General features: G+C 49.7%; 1 protein-coding gene across 3 annotated transcripts in view; it reads right to left on the bottom strand.

Moving 5' to 3' along the window:
- Positions 1–8,833: 8,833 nt before the first annotated feature.
- The window catches only part of WSCD2 (WSC domain sialate O sulfotransferase 2), a 43,144-nt gene continuing 37,503 nt past the window's right edge, over positions 8,834–14,474 (bottom strand). For all 3 annotated transcript variants that reach the window (XM_089489822.1, XM_089489821.1, XM_089489823.1), the window contains 4 exons: positions 13,786–13,960; positions 13,532–13,696; positions 10,644–10,844; positions 8,834–10,413 (listed from right to left, as the gene is read on the bottom strand). In XM_089489822.1, coding sequence (XP_089345948.1) covers positions 10,061–10,413; positions 10,644–10,844; positions 13,532–13,696; positions 13,786–13,960 — 894 coding nt within the window. In that variant the 3' untranslated portion in view covers positions 8,834–10,060. The remainder of the gene's footprint in view (positions 10,414–10,643; positions 10,845–13,531; positions 13,697–13,785; positions 13,961–14,474) is intronic.

The following is a 14,474-nucleotide window of genomic DNA, read 5'->3' as shown; positions in this document are numbered from 1 at the left end:
CTACTCAGTCCATGGGGATTCAGGGAGTCAAAGTAACTCTTGCAAAGTAAACAGAAGGGTCATTTTTCAGAGCTGAAACTATCCAGAGCTGTAGAACTGCAGGTCCTCCGCCCAAAAAAGTGGGGAAAAGGCAGCAGGGTGGCCCTGAATGTATCTCACTGAGGGCCCCTTTTAAGCTGACATCAGATGCATCTACACTGTAGGAATAATGTGGTTTCACACCACTTTTTTTTAACTGCCATGGCTCCATCCTACAGCATCCTGGGATTTGTGGTTTTTGTGAGCCACCAGCACTCTTTGGCAGAGCAGGCTAAAGACTTTGTGAAACTACAGACCCCAGCATTCCATAACATGGAGGTACAGCACTTAAAGTGGTGTCAAACTGCTATTTTTACAGCATAGATGCACTCCACAACTCTGTTTGTGCCAGTTTCTATGAGGAATCTGACTATAGCTGAGCATTCCTTTATCTATTCTTCCCGTTTAGGATGCTACAAATGAAGAGGTCTCCCGCAAAGATTTTGGGTCCATATTACGGTGGGCAGCAAAGACAGAGGTAGCAAGGACTTGGGAACAACCAGCAAGGCTTAGCAACCCAGCTTGGCACAATTTGGACCCGTGCGTGACTGGACATTGAAAGAGCACCTTGCGAGAGGCAAAGTAGTTGAAGATACCTTTGACCAGTGGCAGCTGGCAGGTCCCATGCGGTAAGTCAGTGTTTATTTCAGGCATAAAGGCAGTTTTCTAATGTACGAAGCCCGTTGTTGTTGTTGTTGTTGTTGTTGTTGTTGTTGTTGTGTGCCTTCAAGTTGTTTCTGGGAGGTTTGCCATGGCTTTCCCCTGAGGCTGAGAGAGTGTGACCTTCCCAAGTGGGTTTCATGGCTGAGCGGAGAAGCAAGCTCTGGCCTCCAGAGTCATAGCCCAGCATTCAAACCGCTATGCCAAATTGGCTCTCACGCTAAACCCTATCCCTCAATTTTAAAAATTAATAAAATTAAAAATGACATAAAATGCTTCTTGCGCAGCGAATCGCCGATTCCTGTGCCAGAAACACCCACAAGGTTTTGCAGAATAAGTCTCAAACTCCAAAACTGTTCAAAAATGGTGCTTTTTGGAGGGCTCTCATGCAGCAGGAAGGAAACGGATGCAAATATTCCTCCCTGCCCATTAGACACATTCATGAAGATTTATATTCTTAGGCCCCAGGGGCACACCTTGTGCCCCCTTGTGCTACCGGATTGTGCCAAGAGGCCTCAAGTGTGCCTGCCTCACCATGATGGGAGAAAGCGCCATGCTCTCTCTGGCAACCATCAGCCCAGGAAGGGAGAGCCCTTGCGCCAAGACGCCCTCTCCTCTGGGTAAGCAGCAACAGCTGAGTCTAGGCCTATTTGTATGTGGCAGAGGGTTGTGTTTTATTAAATAGGCAAACAAGAAGGGAAGAGGGAAATCAAATATTAGCTTTCCCAAGCGGTCTTTTGCGCCGGTGGTTTAACCTGGGGGTTATGTACCACTCATCAGTTGGGGAAAGCTGTTTGCGGGGAAGATTGGGGAAAGAAGGCAATGGTCTGGGGGAAGGATCAAGAAGGGAAGGACAGGCTGTGGCTACAGTGCAACCAGAGAAAGCACTGCAGCCTTAGGGAGGCAAGGATGTTGCACCCGCATCCAAAACCTCTGCATTCACTACCAGTGAGTCGCCCGGCTCAATTTGACATGCTTGTTCCATGTGCAGGTATTTACTCTATTCTTGGATTGAGGCTTTGGTTGCACAATATTGCAATTCACTAACAAAAGGTCTTGACTCCCAGTGCCCAACTCCATGAGCATAAAGTTGCACAGTCCCCTCCATCTGCCTGCTGTTTCTTCAAACTGTATTCTGCTCATTTCTTTGGTTCATTCTTTCTTTCGGCTTTTCCCTCCTCCTTGACTCATTTCTCTGTCGGAGCAAGCTTGAGAAGTCGGCCGCTGGGAAGGCCAAACTGACCTGACCAGCAAAGCAAGACTTGGATGAACTGCCACAGAGCAGGAGGTCTCCTGTCCGGACTGCATTAAGCATGGTGCCACCAGCCCGACCTCGAATCGGCGGTTTCCATTTATCTCCGCATCATGGCGAGTCTCCAGATTTCATTCCCAAGGTGGCTGTTTCTGGGGATGAATCCCAGCCTTGCATAAATCATGTCACGCAGGTTAATGAAACTGGAGCAGAACTTGAAGCACAAATCGTAAACAAGTGTGCCAGGCTCGAGGCATCTCTTCCGATCATTGCCAGGACGTGCAAGCGAAGTTGGAGAGCTCATCTCCATTGGAAATGAGCCACTGTGGGCCTTGCGCTCTTGGCAAAGCGTCTCGCTGGATCGACCCACCAGTGGCCCATCTGGTGTCGACAGCTGATGTCAGGTTCCGGCCTGAGAAATGAGAGAGACAAAATAGGTAAAGGGATGTCAGGGGAGCAACATCTGTTTCGGTCAGGTGTCAACGGCTTTTCCTCGGAGGATGGCAGAAAGCAACAGTCAAACCTCTTTTGCTTTGGAGATGCAACTCGCCAGCTGTCAGGACAATTCTCTCGGGTTTGAGGAGATGCACTTTGAACAAGGGGGTTTTCTTTGCCATTTGGCAGAGGCTGATGCACCAGCAACATTCGTGTCTTTTAGCAGGAAATCCATTTCTTGAATTTCTTGGGCTGCATCCACACTGGAGAAATAACCTGGTTTGGCACCGCTTTAAGTGCCCTGGCTCAAGGCTATGGAATTCTAGGAGTTGGAGTCTGTTGTGGGGCCCAAAGCGGAGCTCAGCTCTGGGCCCCACAACAGACTCCAACTCCCAGAATCCCACAGCCTTCAGCCAGTGCACTTAAAGCGGTGCCAAACCAGGTTATTTCTCCAGTGTGCATGCAGCCTTACCCAACACAGCAGAGGTGCTTTGGGATGGCGCATGCTTGGAGTTGGTGTCCAAAACAGGTACTTTTCCTAAGCTCAAAATTGGAAGCATGGGACAACTGTGCAATTGCTCACCTGTGCTCTAGGCAACTGATGCGCGGAACTCCATTTCCCAGCATTCCCCTAGGGCAGGGTTTGCTTCTCCCTCGGTAGCCTTCCGGATATTCCTACGCTTTGCATCGTGGTTGTCTATCCTGTACTTTGCGCTGTGGTTGTGTGCCATGCTTTGTGCATTGACATGCGTTGTGCAACGTTGCCATTCTGTGAGAGGGTTGTGCAGTGCAGCTGTGGCATATGTCTGCATCTGAATATTTGCAATATTTTAAGAGGGCGTCGGGGCCATTATGTCCCTGAGCATTTAAAGACGGCCATTTTAAGAAACCAAATCTTTCTTTCCCTTTTCTGTTGCTGCCTTGGAGTGCTGGCTTTGTGGCTGTCCTCCCCAGCTGTCATGTTCAGGCCCGGGTCTGTTGTGGTTCTGCCTTGTTGCACAATCACACACCATTCTCCCTCTCCTTTGCGACATCCTTATCTCCTTCCAATTTCAGATCATTGCCAACATTTGGTGAGATTATTCCGGATGACACCAGTCCGGTTTTTGGGTTGAGCGTGCTCCTTTCCATAATTGCTGGGTGGTGCGTGCGTTTGTGCGCCAGTGTCCAAGTGAGCTGACAGCCTCCTGAAATAAAGCTGTGTGTCTTTCCTCCGATAAATCACCCCCTTTTGTTTGCCAAAACAGGGATGCGGGCTTTAGAAATAGGAAGACATATTGGAGCCCTGCTCTCTTTCCTTGCTGCTGCAGTCCTTGCTTAGGATGCCATTTAAATTGTTGCCCCGGTTTTCTGGCAGGTTGCGGACTGTAAATTTTACGTAAAATAGTAAAAGTGATAAATAAACATGTTTCCTTTGTTGGGAGAATGAATGGGAAGCGCTTGTCGGATTTATCGCTCTCATCTCCCCACACGTTTTATTGCTTTTCTGTGAGTGGAGGGGTCTCTAGATATCAATTCTTCCATACAGCCCCCCCTCCAATTCTCATTAAAACAACAGCCAGAATTGGCTGGAGATTTCACGGAGGGGGGGCAGGGACGTAGCCAGGATTTTAGGAAGGGGGGGTCCAGACTAAGTGCCACCATTATATTGGGCTTGGGTGCGGCGTCGCAGCAGCACACACCATTCATTTTTCTAACGGAAGGGGGGGGTCTGGACCCCAAGAACCCCCCATTGGCTACATCCGGGGGGGGGGGGAGAAATCCCATTTTTGTATGTCTGCACCATCAGTTAGAAAGCAAACCACTTTGGCTTGACAACTGAGGCTATTTGCTTTAGTCTTAGACCCCCTCAACAATTTTATCCGCTCCCCCTTTCCCCTGATTGCAGCAAACCTCTGAAAAACCACAAAATGCAAAGCCACCGTGCGCAGGATGCTCCCTTTGGCTTTCCTCAGAGGTCATGCATGTTCCTCCTGGGGAGTACTTTTTGGCAGGATTTCTTCCATTTTCAGTCTGGGATGTGGCATGTTTCTTTTTAAAGTCTCCAAATGCCATCAGGCTTAAAGAGTGTCCTCCTTCAAAGCTGAGAGGGCCAATAGGTGCTTGCACTGAATTTACTTCTGATCCTGCCATTGACAGGGGCTGCATCTGTACTGCAGAAATAAAGCAGTTTGCTACCACTTTAACTGTGATGGCTCAATGCTATGGAATCCTGGGGGTTGTAGTTTTGTGAGATATTCGCCTTCTCTCTCGGAGAGCTCTGGCGCAATGGTGGACCTCCTCTGAAGAAATCTGGCCAAGAAAACCTTCGGAGAAGGCCACCATATTTTGTGAGCCGGTGTTGGATTGGGACTCGGGGAGATCAGGGTTCAAATCTCCTCCAGCCATACTGGGTAACCTTGGACAAGTCACACTCTCTCAGCCTCAGAGGAAGGTAAAGGAGAATCTCCTTCTGAACACCTTTTTCTGAGAAGGATAGATGTTCCATCAGCTGGAAGCAACCGGAAGGCATGCCAATACCATCAACATGGTTTTTAGCTGCTTAGGCTGTCTCTGCCATTTTAACTTACAACGAATCAGCCCCAGTCCTATACAACCAAAGGAGTCTAGGGACCGCTCTCGAACATCCGCATGGCAACTCTAGAACCGAGAGCCTAGAACAGTGATGGCGAACCTATGGCACACGTGCCAGAGGTGGCACTCAGAGCCCTCTCTGTGGGCACACATGCTGTCGCCCTAGCACAGAGTTTGGCAGAGTTTCTTACTAGAAAGCCAGAGGGATGTGGCACTTTGCAATAAATAAGTGGGGTCTGGGTTGCAGTTTGGGCACTCGGTCTGTAAAAGGTTCACCATCACTGGCCTAGAACCAAGCCTCCTTGAGTCTCCATACAGCTCCCCCATGTGGCAAGGCACCAGTACTACACTTTGGAGCATCCCTAGCAGCAGCGGAATTGCTCCAGACCTTGGCTGGGCCCTGGACAGGAAGAGCTTAGGAAGACTTCCTGATTGGGCTGGAAGTTTGCCGGAGTGACAGCAAAGCCGGGGGCGCTCAGGAACCCTGTCTCCCTTTCTATCAGCCAAAACGGCAGATGTCGCCGCGTGCCGAGCCAACACATCCCCACCTTTTGTGGCTCTGTTTCTGAGTCATTCCTCTCCGTCTTCCGAAAGAGTCGCCCACCCAGAAGTATTTTTAACCTTCCCAGGGTTAGAAATTGGAAGGAATGTTGCTACAGCAACTGTGCAAGATGGGAGACCGACTTGGTCTGCTTTGGGCTTTGGACTCTCGGGGAGGAGGACGGTCTGAGAATAAGAAAAGAAAAATGAAGAGGAGGTCACAATAACTAAAGAAGGCCGGTTTGCCATGCAGGAAAGGCAACAACGGTTGCATCCACATGGCAGAATTAACACACTTGACACCTGGCCCCATGCGACAGAATTCGGGGAACAACCTCCTCTGAAGAAATCTTGCCAACAAAGCCCTTTAGGGTCTCCATCTTTAAGGCACATAACAACAACAGCGATGATGATGATGATGATGATGTAGTAGTAGTGGAGCAGCATATTAGCCTAGACCTGAGATGGAGAACTCCTCTGGGAATGGAGGAGATGGCTGGGGGATTATGGGAGTTGTCCTCTAAAAAGAAGAGAACCTTTCCCCCTCTCTGGCCTTTTTGCCATCACTTGCTGCCGCTTCGCCCTCCCCGCCGGGTCGGTCTCCATTCTGATTCCTCCCATTCTGGGGCTGTTCAGCTCCACTAACTTAATGACAGGAGCGGATAATGATGTGGTCCTATAAATCTGTCGGAGAGACACTGCCTGATCTTAATGACATTACTTCGAATAAAAAGACAGACTAAATATGCTTCCAACATGGTTTTTGGAAAGCACTGCCAAACAACAAACGGGAAGCAACCAGATAATTTGACAGCCGCTCTTGCTAAGCGCAGGCGGCACATGTCTTCCTCGGACCAGAAGGCCTCCCCGGCTTTCCTTCCAGAGTCTCTCTTCATTTGGTTAGAGCAGAGGACCTCCAGAAGACCTCAGAAACTCTGGTCACCTCAAGTACGGTCGCATTCTTTTGGATTTTCCCTACAAAACATGCAGGCTGGAGTCCTCTTTCCTGACTGCGTAGTAACACGACAGCAGCCCTTTACTGGATACAGATGTTACGGAACGGCCTGATTCTAATTCCCGGAGGCATACTTCCACTTGCAAAAATCTAAGTCCCCAACAGGATTCTAGTTGCATTTTCAAACCTAAAGCATCCAGTTCTGCACCCTGGGGATCCTAAAATTCATAATTTTGACTGTTACACGGTTATAATTGTGTATCCTTTTGCGAAATTCACAGAAAGCAGAGACAGCGCAGCAAAACAGTACTCTCGTCTCTGAATGTGTGTGAGGAGTGTGAATGGTGGAACAAAATGAAGATGCAGACCAAAGGAATACTTGCGGGGCTTTCTCAGTGATGGCCCCTTGGCTCTGACGTTCTCTTGGAGCAGGAATCCAGGTCTGGCTTTTCTGTCCTCCTTGTGTCCTTCCCTCTCAAGGACCAGGTTCAAACATATCTTTTTGTACCATCTTTCAGATAAAAAGCAAGGGTTTGATTTGTCTTTTGCTGCTACCATCAGGATGCTTGGTTGTGTTTTAGAAGACATTTCCATGTTTGTTCTTTGAATTTTTTGAGTTTATGAACCAGGTAAAAAAGGGGGGACTTGTTAGCAAAAGGCCTGAAAATCCAAAGTCGAAGGGAGTTTGGTATATTTAGCTTGGAGAAGAGAAGGCCAAGAGGTGAAGTCCCTTTAAACACATGAAGGGATGGGCATACAGAAAGTGGAATGGGCTTGTTTTCCTCTGCTCCAGAGACTAGAATTAGAACCCATTGGTTGAAATTACAAGAAGAGAGATTTTACCTAAACATGAGGAATTGAAGAACTGTTTGACAGGGGAGCAGACTGTCTGGGGAGGATGGACTTTCCTTCCTTGGAGGGCTTTAAACAGAGGTTGGCTGGACATCTTTTGGGGGTACTTTAGTTGTGACTTCCTGCATTAAAGGGGGTTGGATTAGATGGCCTTTGGGGGTACCCTCCAGCTGTATGTTTGCATGATTCTGTCGTTGTCATTGTCACCACCATCACCACCACCATCATCATCGATGAAGGGCTGAGGAAAAAGGGACACCTCTGGGAGACCTAGTATGAACACTGGATGTGACCGTGAAGGTAATTTATTTCTCCGGCCTTTACTCCCACAACCCCTTCCTCCCCTCTGCTCTCCCTCCTCCAGCTCCTCATGGTTCCTATCATCATCATCATCATCATCATCATCATCATCATCATCATCATCATCATCTTAGTAGCCCTTGGAATTACGTTTTGCCACATGGCTAATATTTCATAAGCGTGTTCTCCGGTGAATTCTGGCTCGCCATAAATAGTGGAAGCAGAGAGGACTGGCCAGGGCCGGAGCATGCTGCCTGTGGGCCCGCCTGCAAGAGCCAAGGCAACCTATTTCCCTGCTCCATGGTTTCTGGGAAGTATGCTGGTCACATCCTTTGCGCCTGAACCAAACCGCCCAAGATGGGAAGTCTCAGGAGAGACCAAGCTGGCAGCAGCTCGATTTGGTATTCAGCACCATGGTCAGCACAGGAGGAAAAAGACAGAAAACTCTAGGAAGCGAGGGGAGATGGAAATGGAAGAAGGATCCAGGGACAAGTGGAGGCCTTTTGAACTGAAAAAGCAGGCCACATCTTCCCTGGCTCAAGCAACACCCAGAGAAACAGGGGGTCTAGCTTTGGGCCCACATCTTGGAGAAACCAAAGAGGGTCACATTTCATCAGCTGCTTCAGCAGTTTGGTGGCGAGGGAGAAAGCATGCAACCTGTCTTCCTCCCCTCCCCAAAAAACCACACAACGCCACCATAGAAATATTAAGAAAACATTGGTTTAATGAGCAGCATTTGACCTGAGGATTGTTCAGACAGAGTCCAGCAGTTTTGGGGGACGACCCCAGAGATGGAGAGGGAAAGGCAGAAACCAGAGCTGACTTGCACTAAGGATGGTTTGGTCTCCGAGAGGCAAACAAAACGGATGTGGCTTTTGCTAAACCGAGGCTCAAAACAAAGTAGTCCTCCCCATCCCATAAAATGGTTGCTGTCACTGCCCCTTCCCAAATACATTCAGGAGCAGAAAAGTCACCTTGGAGCCTTTGGGACTCATTGTGGGGGGAGCAAAGAAGAAGAAAATACGCATGCTGTCGACATACCCCAAAGCCCCAAGTGATGTGAACAGTCCATTCGAGAATGGTCTGATTGTTTCCCCTTTCTCCAAAATGCAGGGGGGAAAATTAGATGTCTTCGTGGTGGCCAAAATCTCTTTGCTTTCCTCAGACCCAGAGAAAGACGGAAGGGGAAAGAGAGACACACATCTCCAAGACTTAACTGAAGATGCAAAAGAAGCCAGCGACAAGTGGTGGGCATCGCTGGGATTCTCATCCTATGGGGAGAGCAGTCATATCGGAGGACGGATTAAAAGCCCTGGTCATCTCCAAAGCTCTCCAACATTCCCCAAAAGACATATGTACAATTCTCCACGGGTCCTATTTGCAAAGTGAAGGGAGGATGAATGCTTTGAGAAGTTCTCAACCAGGGATGGGCCACAACCTTCCACGTCTCATTGGCTTGCAACACCCAGGATACTTCCCCATTGACTGTGTTGGCTAAGGCTGATGGGAGTTGTATGCCAACAGCGTCTGGAAGGCCATGCGGCCCCCTGCCTGCTCTGAACGGACTAAGGACAGCAGTCTTGAGGTGTCCAAAGTTGATCTTTTTGTTGTTATATTCAGGGAGCTGTGTGGTTCTTTGAAAAGGGTGGGATTCAAAACAACTACCTCCTTGAGCAGCAAGAGCTCAGAGACCAATTACTTTGGGAGCGGGGAGGACTCCAACTCCCAACATTCCCCAGCCGACAGGTTGGTTGGGAGATTCTGGGAGCTGAAGTCCCCCCAAAGGAACTGGTCCAAGCTCTGAGATGGCACATCCTTTGGGAGTCCACTACCTCATTGTGCTCCATGGATGAGTCCTACCTAGGAGCATCATGTCTAGGTGTGCCTCAAGGCCTACGTGTTCAGAAATGGAGACCCCCACCCTGCGTGCCATCCGGACCTTCCTGAGAAACCTAGTAAACACCAAAGGCCATCCCAAATGACCACTGGCTTTTTCTGCCAGGGCTAGGAAGATGCCTAGCATGATGGCCCTCAAAGCATGAGAGTGTTGCAACCTGCCAGAAAAGATGGGAAACGGTCTGCGTTCTTGGGGCCAGGGTCCAAAGGAAGCAAAGGTTTTCTGGTGCAGTAGCAGCAAAGGCCGAGTTCTGTTCTGTAGCGCAGTGCCTGACAAACATAAGAGTGGGGTGGGTGAATGGGTTTGCCAAGGTGTCCTCTATCGACAACGGTGGGGGACGACTGCACTTTGCTCATGCAAGGGAATTCATTAACAGCAAGCAGCGGGTGAGCGCCAAAAGGAAAACCACCCACTGGGTGGAAATAGTTCCTGGCTGGGGGGCAGGAGACCAGGCCGCCCCTTCCTGGGCCCAGTCGGGGCCTCCCAGTCAAAAACACATCCCCCTCTGCCACGACCATCATCTCGGGTAGTAGTCCTCTGGGACCCCTGTCAGATTTCTGAGTTTCAGGGCCGTGTCCACGGTTTTGATGTAGCCATTGATCATTTTTCTCATCTCTGGGGTGTAAGGGTCATACTCCAGTTTGCGCAGGCCAGAGCGCTTGAAGTTGCCATCCTTCTGGCCCTCTACGCACAAGAGCCGGTCCTCCAAGACGGTGATGTCCAAGAGGCTGACCATCCGCTTGAGCTGGATGAAGAGGTCATGCTTCAAGTCCTCGAAGTGGACCACGAGGACGCTCTTGCCGTACTTCAGCCAGTCGAGGGTGTGCGTCGCCCACCAAGGGGCATAGTTCTTGACAAATTCGGGCCACTCTGGAAGAAGAGAGGGAGACAGTCCAATGCATTAGTCAGCAAGGGGTGGGTGGGAAAGGTTACCTGTTTCAGATTGGGACTCCCAGAATCCCTCAGACAGCACGGCCATGCTGCATGGGGGAGCCTGGGAACTGTAGTCCAAAGCAGCCTCAGAGGTGGCATCATCCTAAACAGACTGAGCATTCAATTCCAGGGGACTAATGAAATCTCAGACAGGTTCTTGAATGTACCTTTTCCTTTCCAGTGGGCATGAGAAGCAAATCCAATGTGGCCGCCGTATTTCCGGTTGAATTCTGCCATGAGGGCCTTGTACGGGTTGCGGATCAGCAAGATGGCCGCGTCAAAGGCCTCAATTTCCTTTTGCCCGCTCTCATGAGTCTTGATGCAAATCGTCCGCCCACTTCGCCAGTGGTCGCGCTCGCCTTTGAACCCTTTCCGGAAAAGCAGAGGGGAAGGAAAAGGGGAATGTGAAGCATGGGTTTGAGAAGCAGAGAAAGAAAGGGATGTTGAAGAAGGCAAAGGGAGGTAAAGAAAACTCCAGAGAAAAAGGCCTGGAATAGGGAGACAGCATATTTGCCCAGCTCAGGGATAGATCAGGTTTTGCCATGGGACCTCTGTGGGGCACACTCATGTGTCCAGAGTCATAGTCCAATGCTCAAACCATTACACCATGGGGATGCCATAAATCAAAATCGACTTGACGGCAGTTATTACCCACCCAGCCCTGATTCTTTCTAGTAAATCCCAACCGCCTTCTCAAAGAACGGTGAAAATGAAGCAAGAACAGAAACAGACCCGTTGCCTTCAGCTTCTCTATTGGGATGTTAAACTGGAGGCTTTGCTCCCCTCCCCAGAGTCTCTGGCCTCTCTTCTCCACAGGATCAGGAGTTTACTTCTCGGGCTGCATCCACACTGCAGAAATGATCTGATTTGGCACCACTTTCACGGCCATGGCTCCATGCGATGGAATTCTGGGCACTGTAGTTGTACAATGCCTACAGTTCCATTGCATGGAGCCATGGCCATGACAGTGATGCAAAACCAGATCATTTCTGCAGTGGGGATGGGCTCTCAGTCTGTGTGCCTCTCTGTTTGTCAGTTCTGCTCTGTGCTCTTGCTAGTTGGCTAGAGGACTAGGAGGCTTGCTAGTCACAGCCAGGCACCTGCATCCTTCCCTTGCTGAATCCTTAAACCTTAGCCCACTCCTCATCTCCCCAAGCTGGGTTCCTCCTAGCAGGTCTTGCTAGGAGGAGGGCTGTCCATCTTTCTCGCCTGTGGATATTTTGAATCTCTCAAGATGCCAGTCTTCCAAGGAAGCCCCAGGTTTGGTCTCCAGGCAACCAGTCAGAAGTCTCATAAACTAGGGATGCATGTGTCTCTCTGTGCCAAGTCAGCCTGCTTGCATGCTAGTTCTGAGACCTGAGAGCGAGAGCGAGGAGCCGAGAGAGCGATCCCAGGAAGGCTGAGGCCTTAGCCAGATTTGGCGATCTGACCTCCCAGATTGGGGGCAGTTGGAGGGCTCAGCATACTATGCGGATAGAGGGGGATTTCCCCTCGGACAGGTCTTGCATCCCAGGCCTTGAGCTTACTGGACCACTTCTTGAATTTTGCAGTTTTGCATCCACTTTCAGCCACGGTGAATGATCTGCAGACTGATGGAGGTTTTCTAGGCACTGAACTAGTGAATGTTAAGCTCCCCTGGAAAGGACAGGTTGGCAGGGTCTGCATCCACAGTGCAGAAATAATCCAGTCTGACACCACTTTAACTGCCATGGCTAAGTGCTACGGAATTCTGGGTAGCAGTTTTGGGAGACATTTAACCTTCTCTGTCTGAGAGCTTGGGTGCCACAACAAACTCCAACTTCCAGGATTCCATAGCATTGAACCAGGGCAGTTAAAGTGGGGGCTATTTCTGGCGTGTGAATGCAGCCTAAGTTACAGGTACTTTGCATGCCGTTTCCCTCTGCCTTGCTGCCCATTCTTGTTTGGGGTTGTTCTGTGCCCTTGCCTGTTGACTATGCCAGGCAGGCACCTCCTGCCTCCCGCTGGGCCTCTGGCTTTGCCTCCTTCCTGCCTGTTTCTTCCGCCTGATTGTAGCTGCTCCCTGCTGGCTCCTCCGACCACCTCCTTGGACGTGACCTGGATTCTGCTTTGCTAATTGCAAATCTCAACAGGGGTCGCCTTGGCTTCAGAGGCTCTCCGCAGGCCCTCCAGCCAATTAACTAATTAATTAATTAATAACAAACTGAGGTGGCAAATCCAAAGATTTCCCTGCATCTGAGGGGGGTTGGAGTCTCTCTTTCCCATTGGGTTCACTTGTTCATTCCTAACGTCCTGCTGTTCTGTTTCTGTCTATGTATGTTTCTCTGTGTGTGTGTTTGGATGACAACCTGTGCGCAACTGTGGTTGCAATCTAGTGTGTAACACCTCCGGTTTTGACCCAGAAACCTCAGGGACAATTCTGAACCAACAGCCCTCCTCTGAACTCAAGCAGAGCTGATGAAATGATAAAGTTAGGCACTAGAGCTCTCGGATGGAGGTGGCAAAATGTCTCCCAAAACAACAGTTCCTAGAATTCCCTAGCATTGGAGTTTATCACACTGGGGCTAATTTCAGCATGAAAGAGAAATTAAAGCGCATTTAAAGCATGCTGCAAATGAAGTTAAATGGTGAGTACTTGCACAAATGATTATCACATGCAATTACGCAAATAAAGGGATATTGGAAATGCACTGGCCCTGAAATCCCAAAAGTAAAAAGATGCACGTCAACGCTTCTTTGTCACCACTTTCATGCCGGGTTTTGTGCGACGTCGTGTGAAATCATTTCGCGTAATTACACGATTTTTCCAGGATATTCATGGGATAAACTCCCAATCTCCTTTGTGTGATCAATTCCATTGAGCCAGGGCAGCTAAAGCAGTCTCAAACTGGATTATTTAGGCAGTGTGTTTGAGATCTTAGGAAATATTTTCGATTCTTTACCACAGCCCCGTATTACCCAAATGCATTCCTGTTGAAGGCAAAGGCTCTCCCTTGGCATTCTTCACACAGACACCCTCAAACAGTTGACCACTGGCTGCCAGTTTCAACCCCTCCAAAAGAAACGTTGCCCTCACCTTTGTTATAGAGCGAACCATCGAAGTAGTAGCTGCCAGTGTAGTAGCCTGTGGCGAGTTCAATGAGGTGCCGGGCCCAGGTGTTGCCTGCTCCTGGAAAGCTGGCCAGGGCAACAAACTGCTTGGCCCGAGTTGTTAGAAATCGCCGGTCCATACATCGGTTGTCTGTGAACAGATTTTAAGACGTGATGTGCTGGCTAGGCCTATGGATGTGTTGGCAAGGCCTCCTCCAACCCCCGGGCATCCCTTCTTACCTTGCACTTGAGTCTGGTACACGATGAAATACTTGGTGGTGCCACAGCTTTCAAACTCCTCTCCGCTGCATTTCTGGGCACAAAGCTGCTCGTCCTCCCGTTCGTGCAAAGTGAAGAGGGTGGTAGGGAAACCACAGTGGCATGCGTCACCAGCCAGGGCAGCAAGCGGGTATTCCTGGGAGGAGAGAGCAAGAGAGGAAACCCACTCACACCATGCCATGGGGCAGCGATGCACAGAAAACGTCTGGTGGAATGCACTCTCCAAATAAATCCCAACTAAGAAAGCGCCTCAGAAGACTTTGGGTACCTCACTGTCTCACTCTGACCTCCCTTACAGGGTTGTTGTGCACATAAAGTGAGGCAGTGCATGCGCTGTTTGGTGCTCCTTGAAAGGTAAGTTACGAAGGTGAGGACTAAGGCATATGAGGTGATAGGTTCAGCCCATAAACTCCAGCCAGGGCATTTTGGGCCAGAGCACAGCAAAGATCCTTTTTTGGACTAGGACTCGCAGTATTCCCCAGGCAACCTACTTGGGAAAGATCTTTTTTGGACTACAACTCCCACTGTTCCCCCCAGGCAGTCTGCTTAGGAAAGATCCTTTTTAAACGCGTTTCCAGTATCCCCCTCAGCAGCCTGCGTAGGAAAGGTCCTTTTGTACTACAACTCCCAGCATCCATCCCAGGCAGAAT

This window comes from Sceloporus occidentalis, unplaced genomic scaffold, assembly GCF_023333645.1.
Source record: "Sceloporus occidentalis isolate IW3139 unplaced genomic scaffold, rSceOcc1.0.p SCAF_41, whole genome shotgun sequence".
Classification (NCBI taxonomy): Eukaryota; Metazoa; Chordata; class Lepidosauria; order Squamata; family Phrynosomatidae; genus Sceloporus; species Sceloporus occidentalis.
Note: the sequence above shows the minus strand (reverse complement) of the source record. Positions and strands in the feature narration are given on the sequence as shown.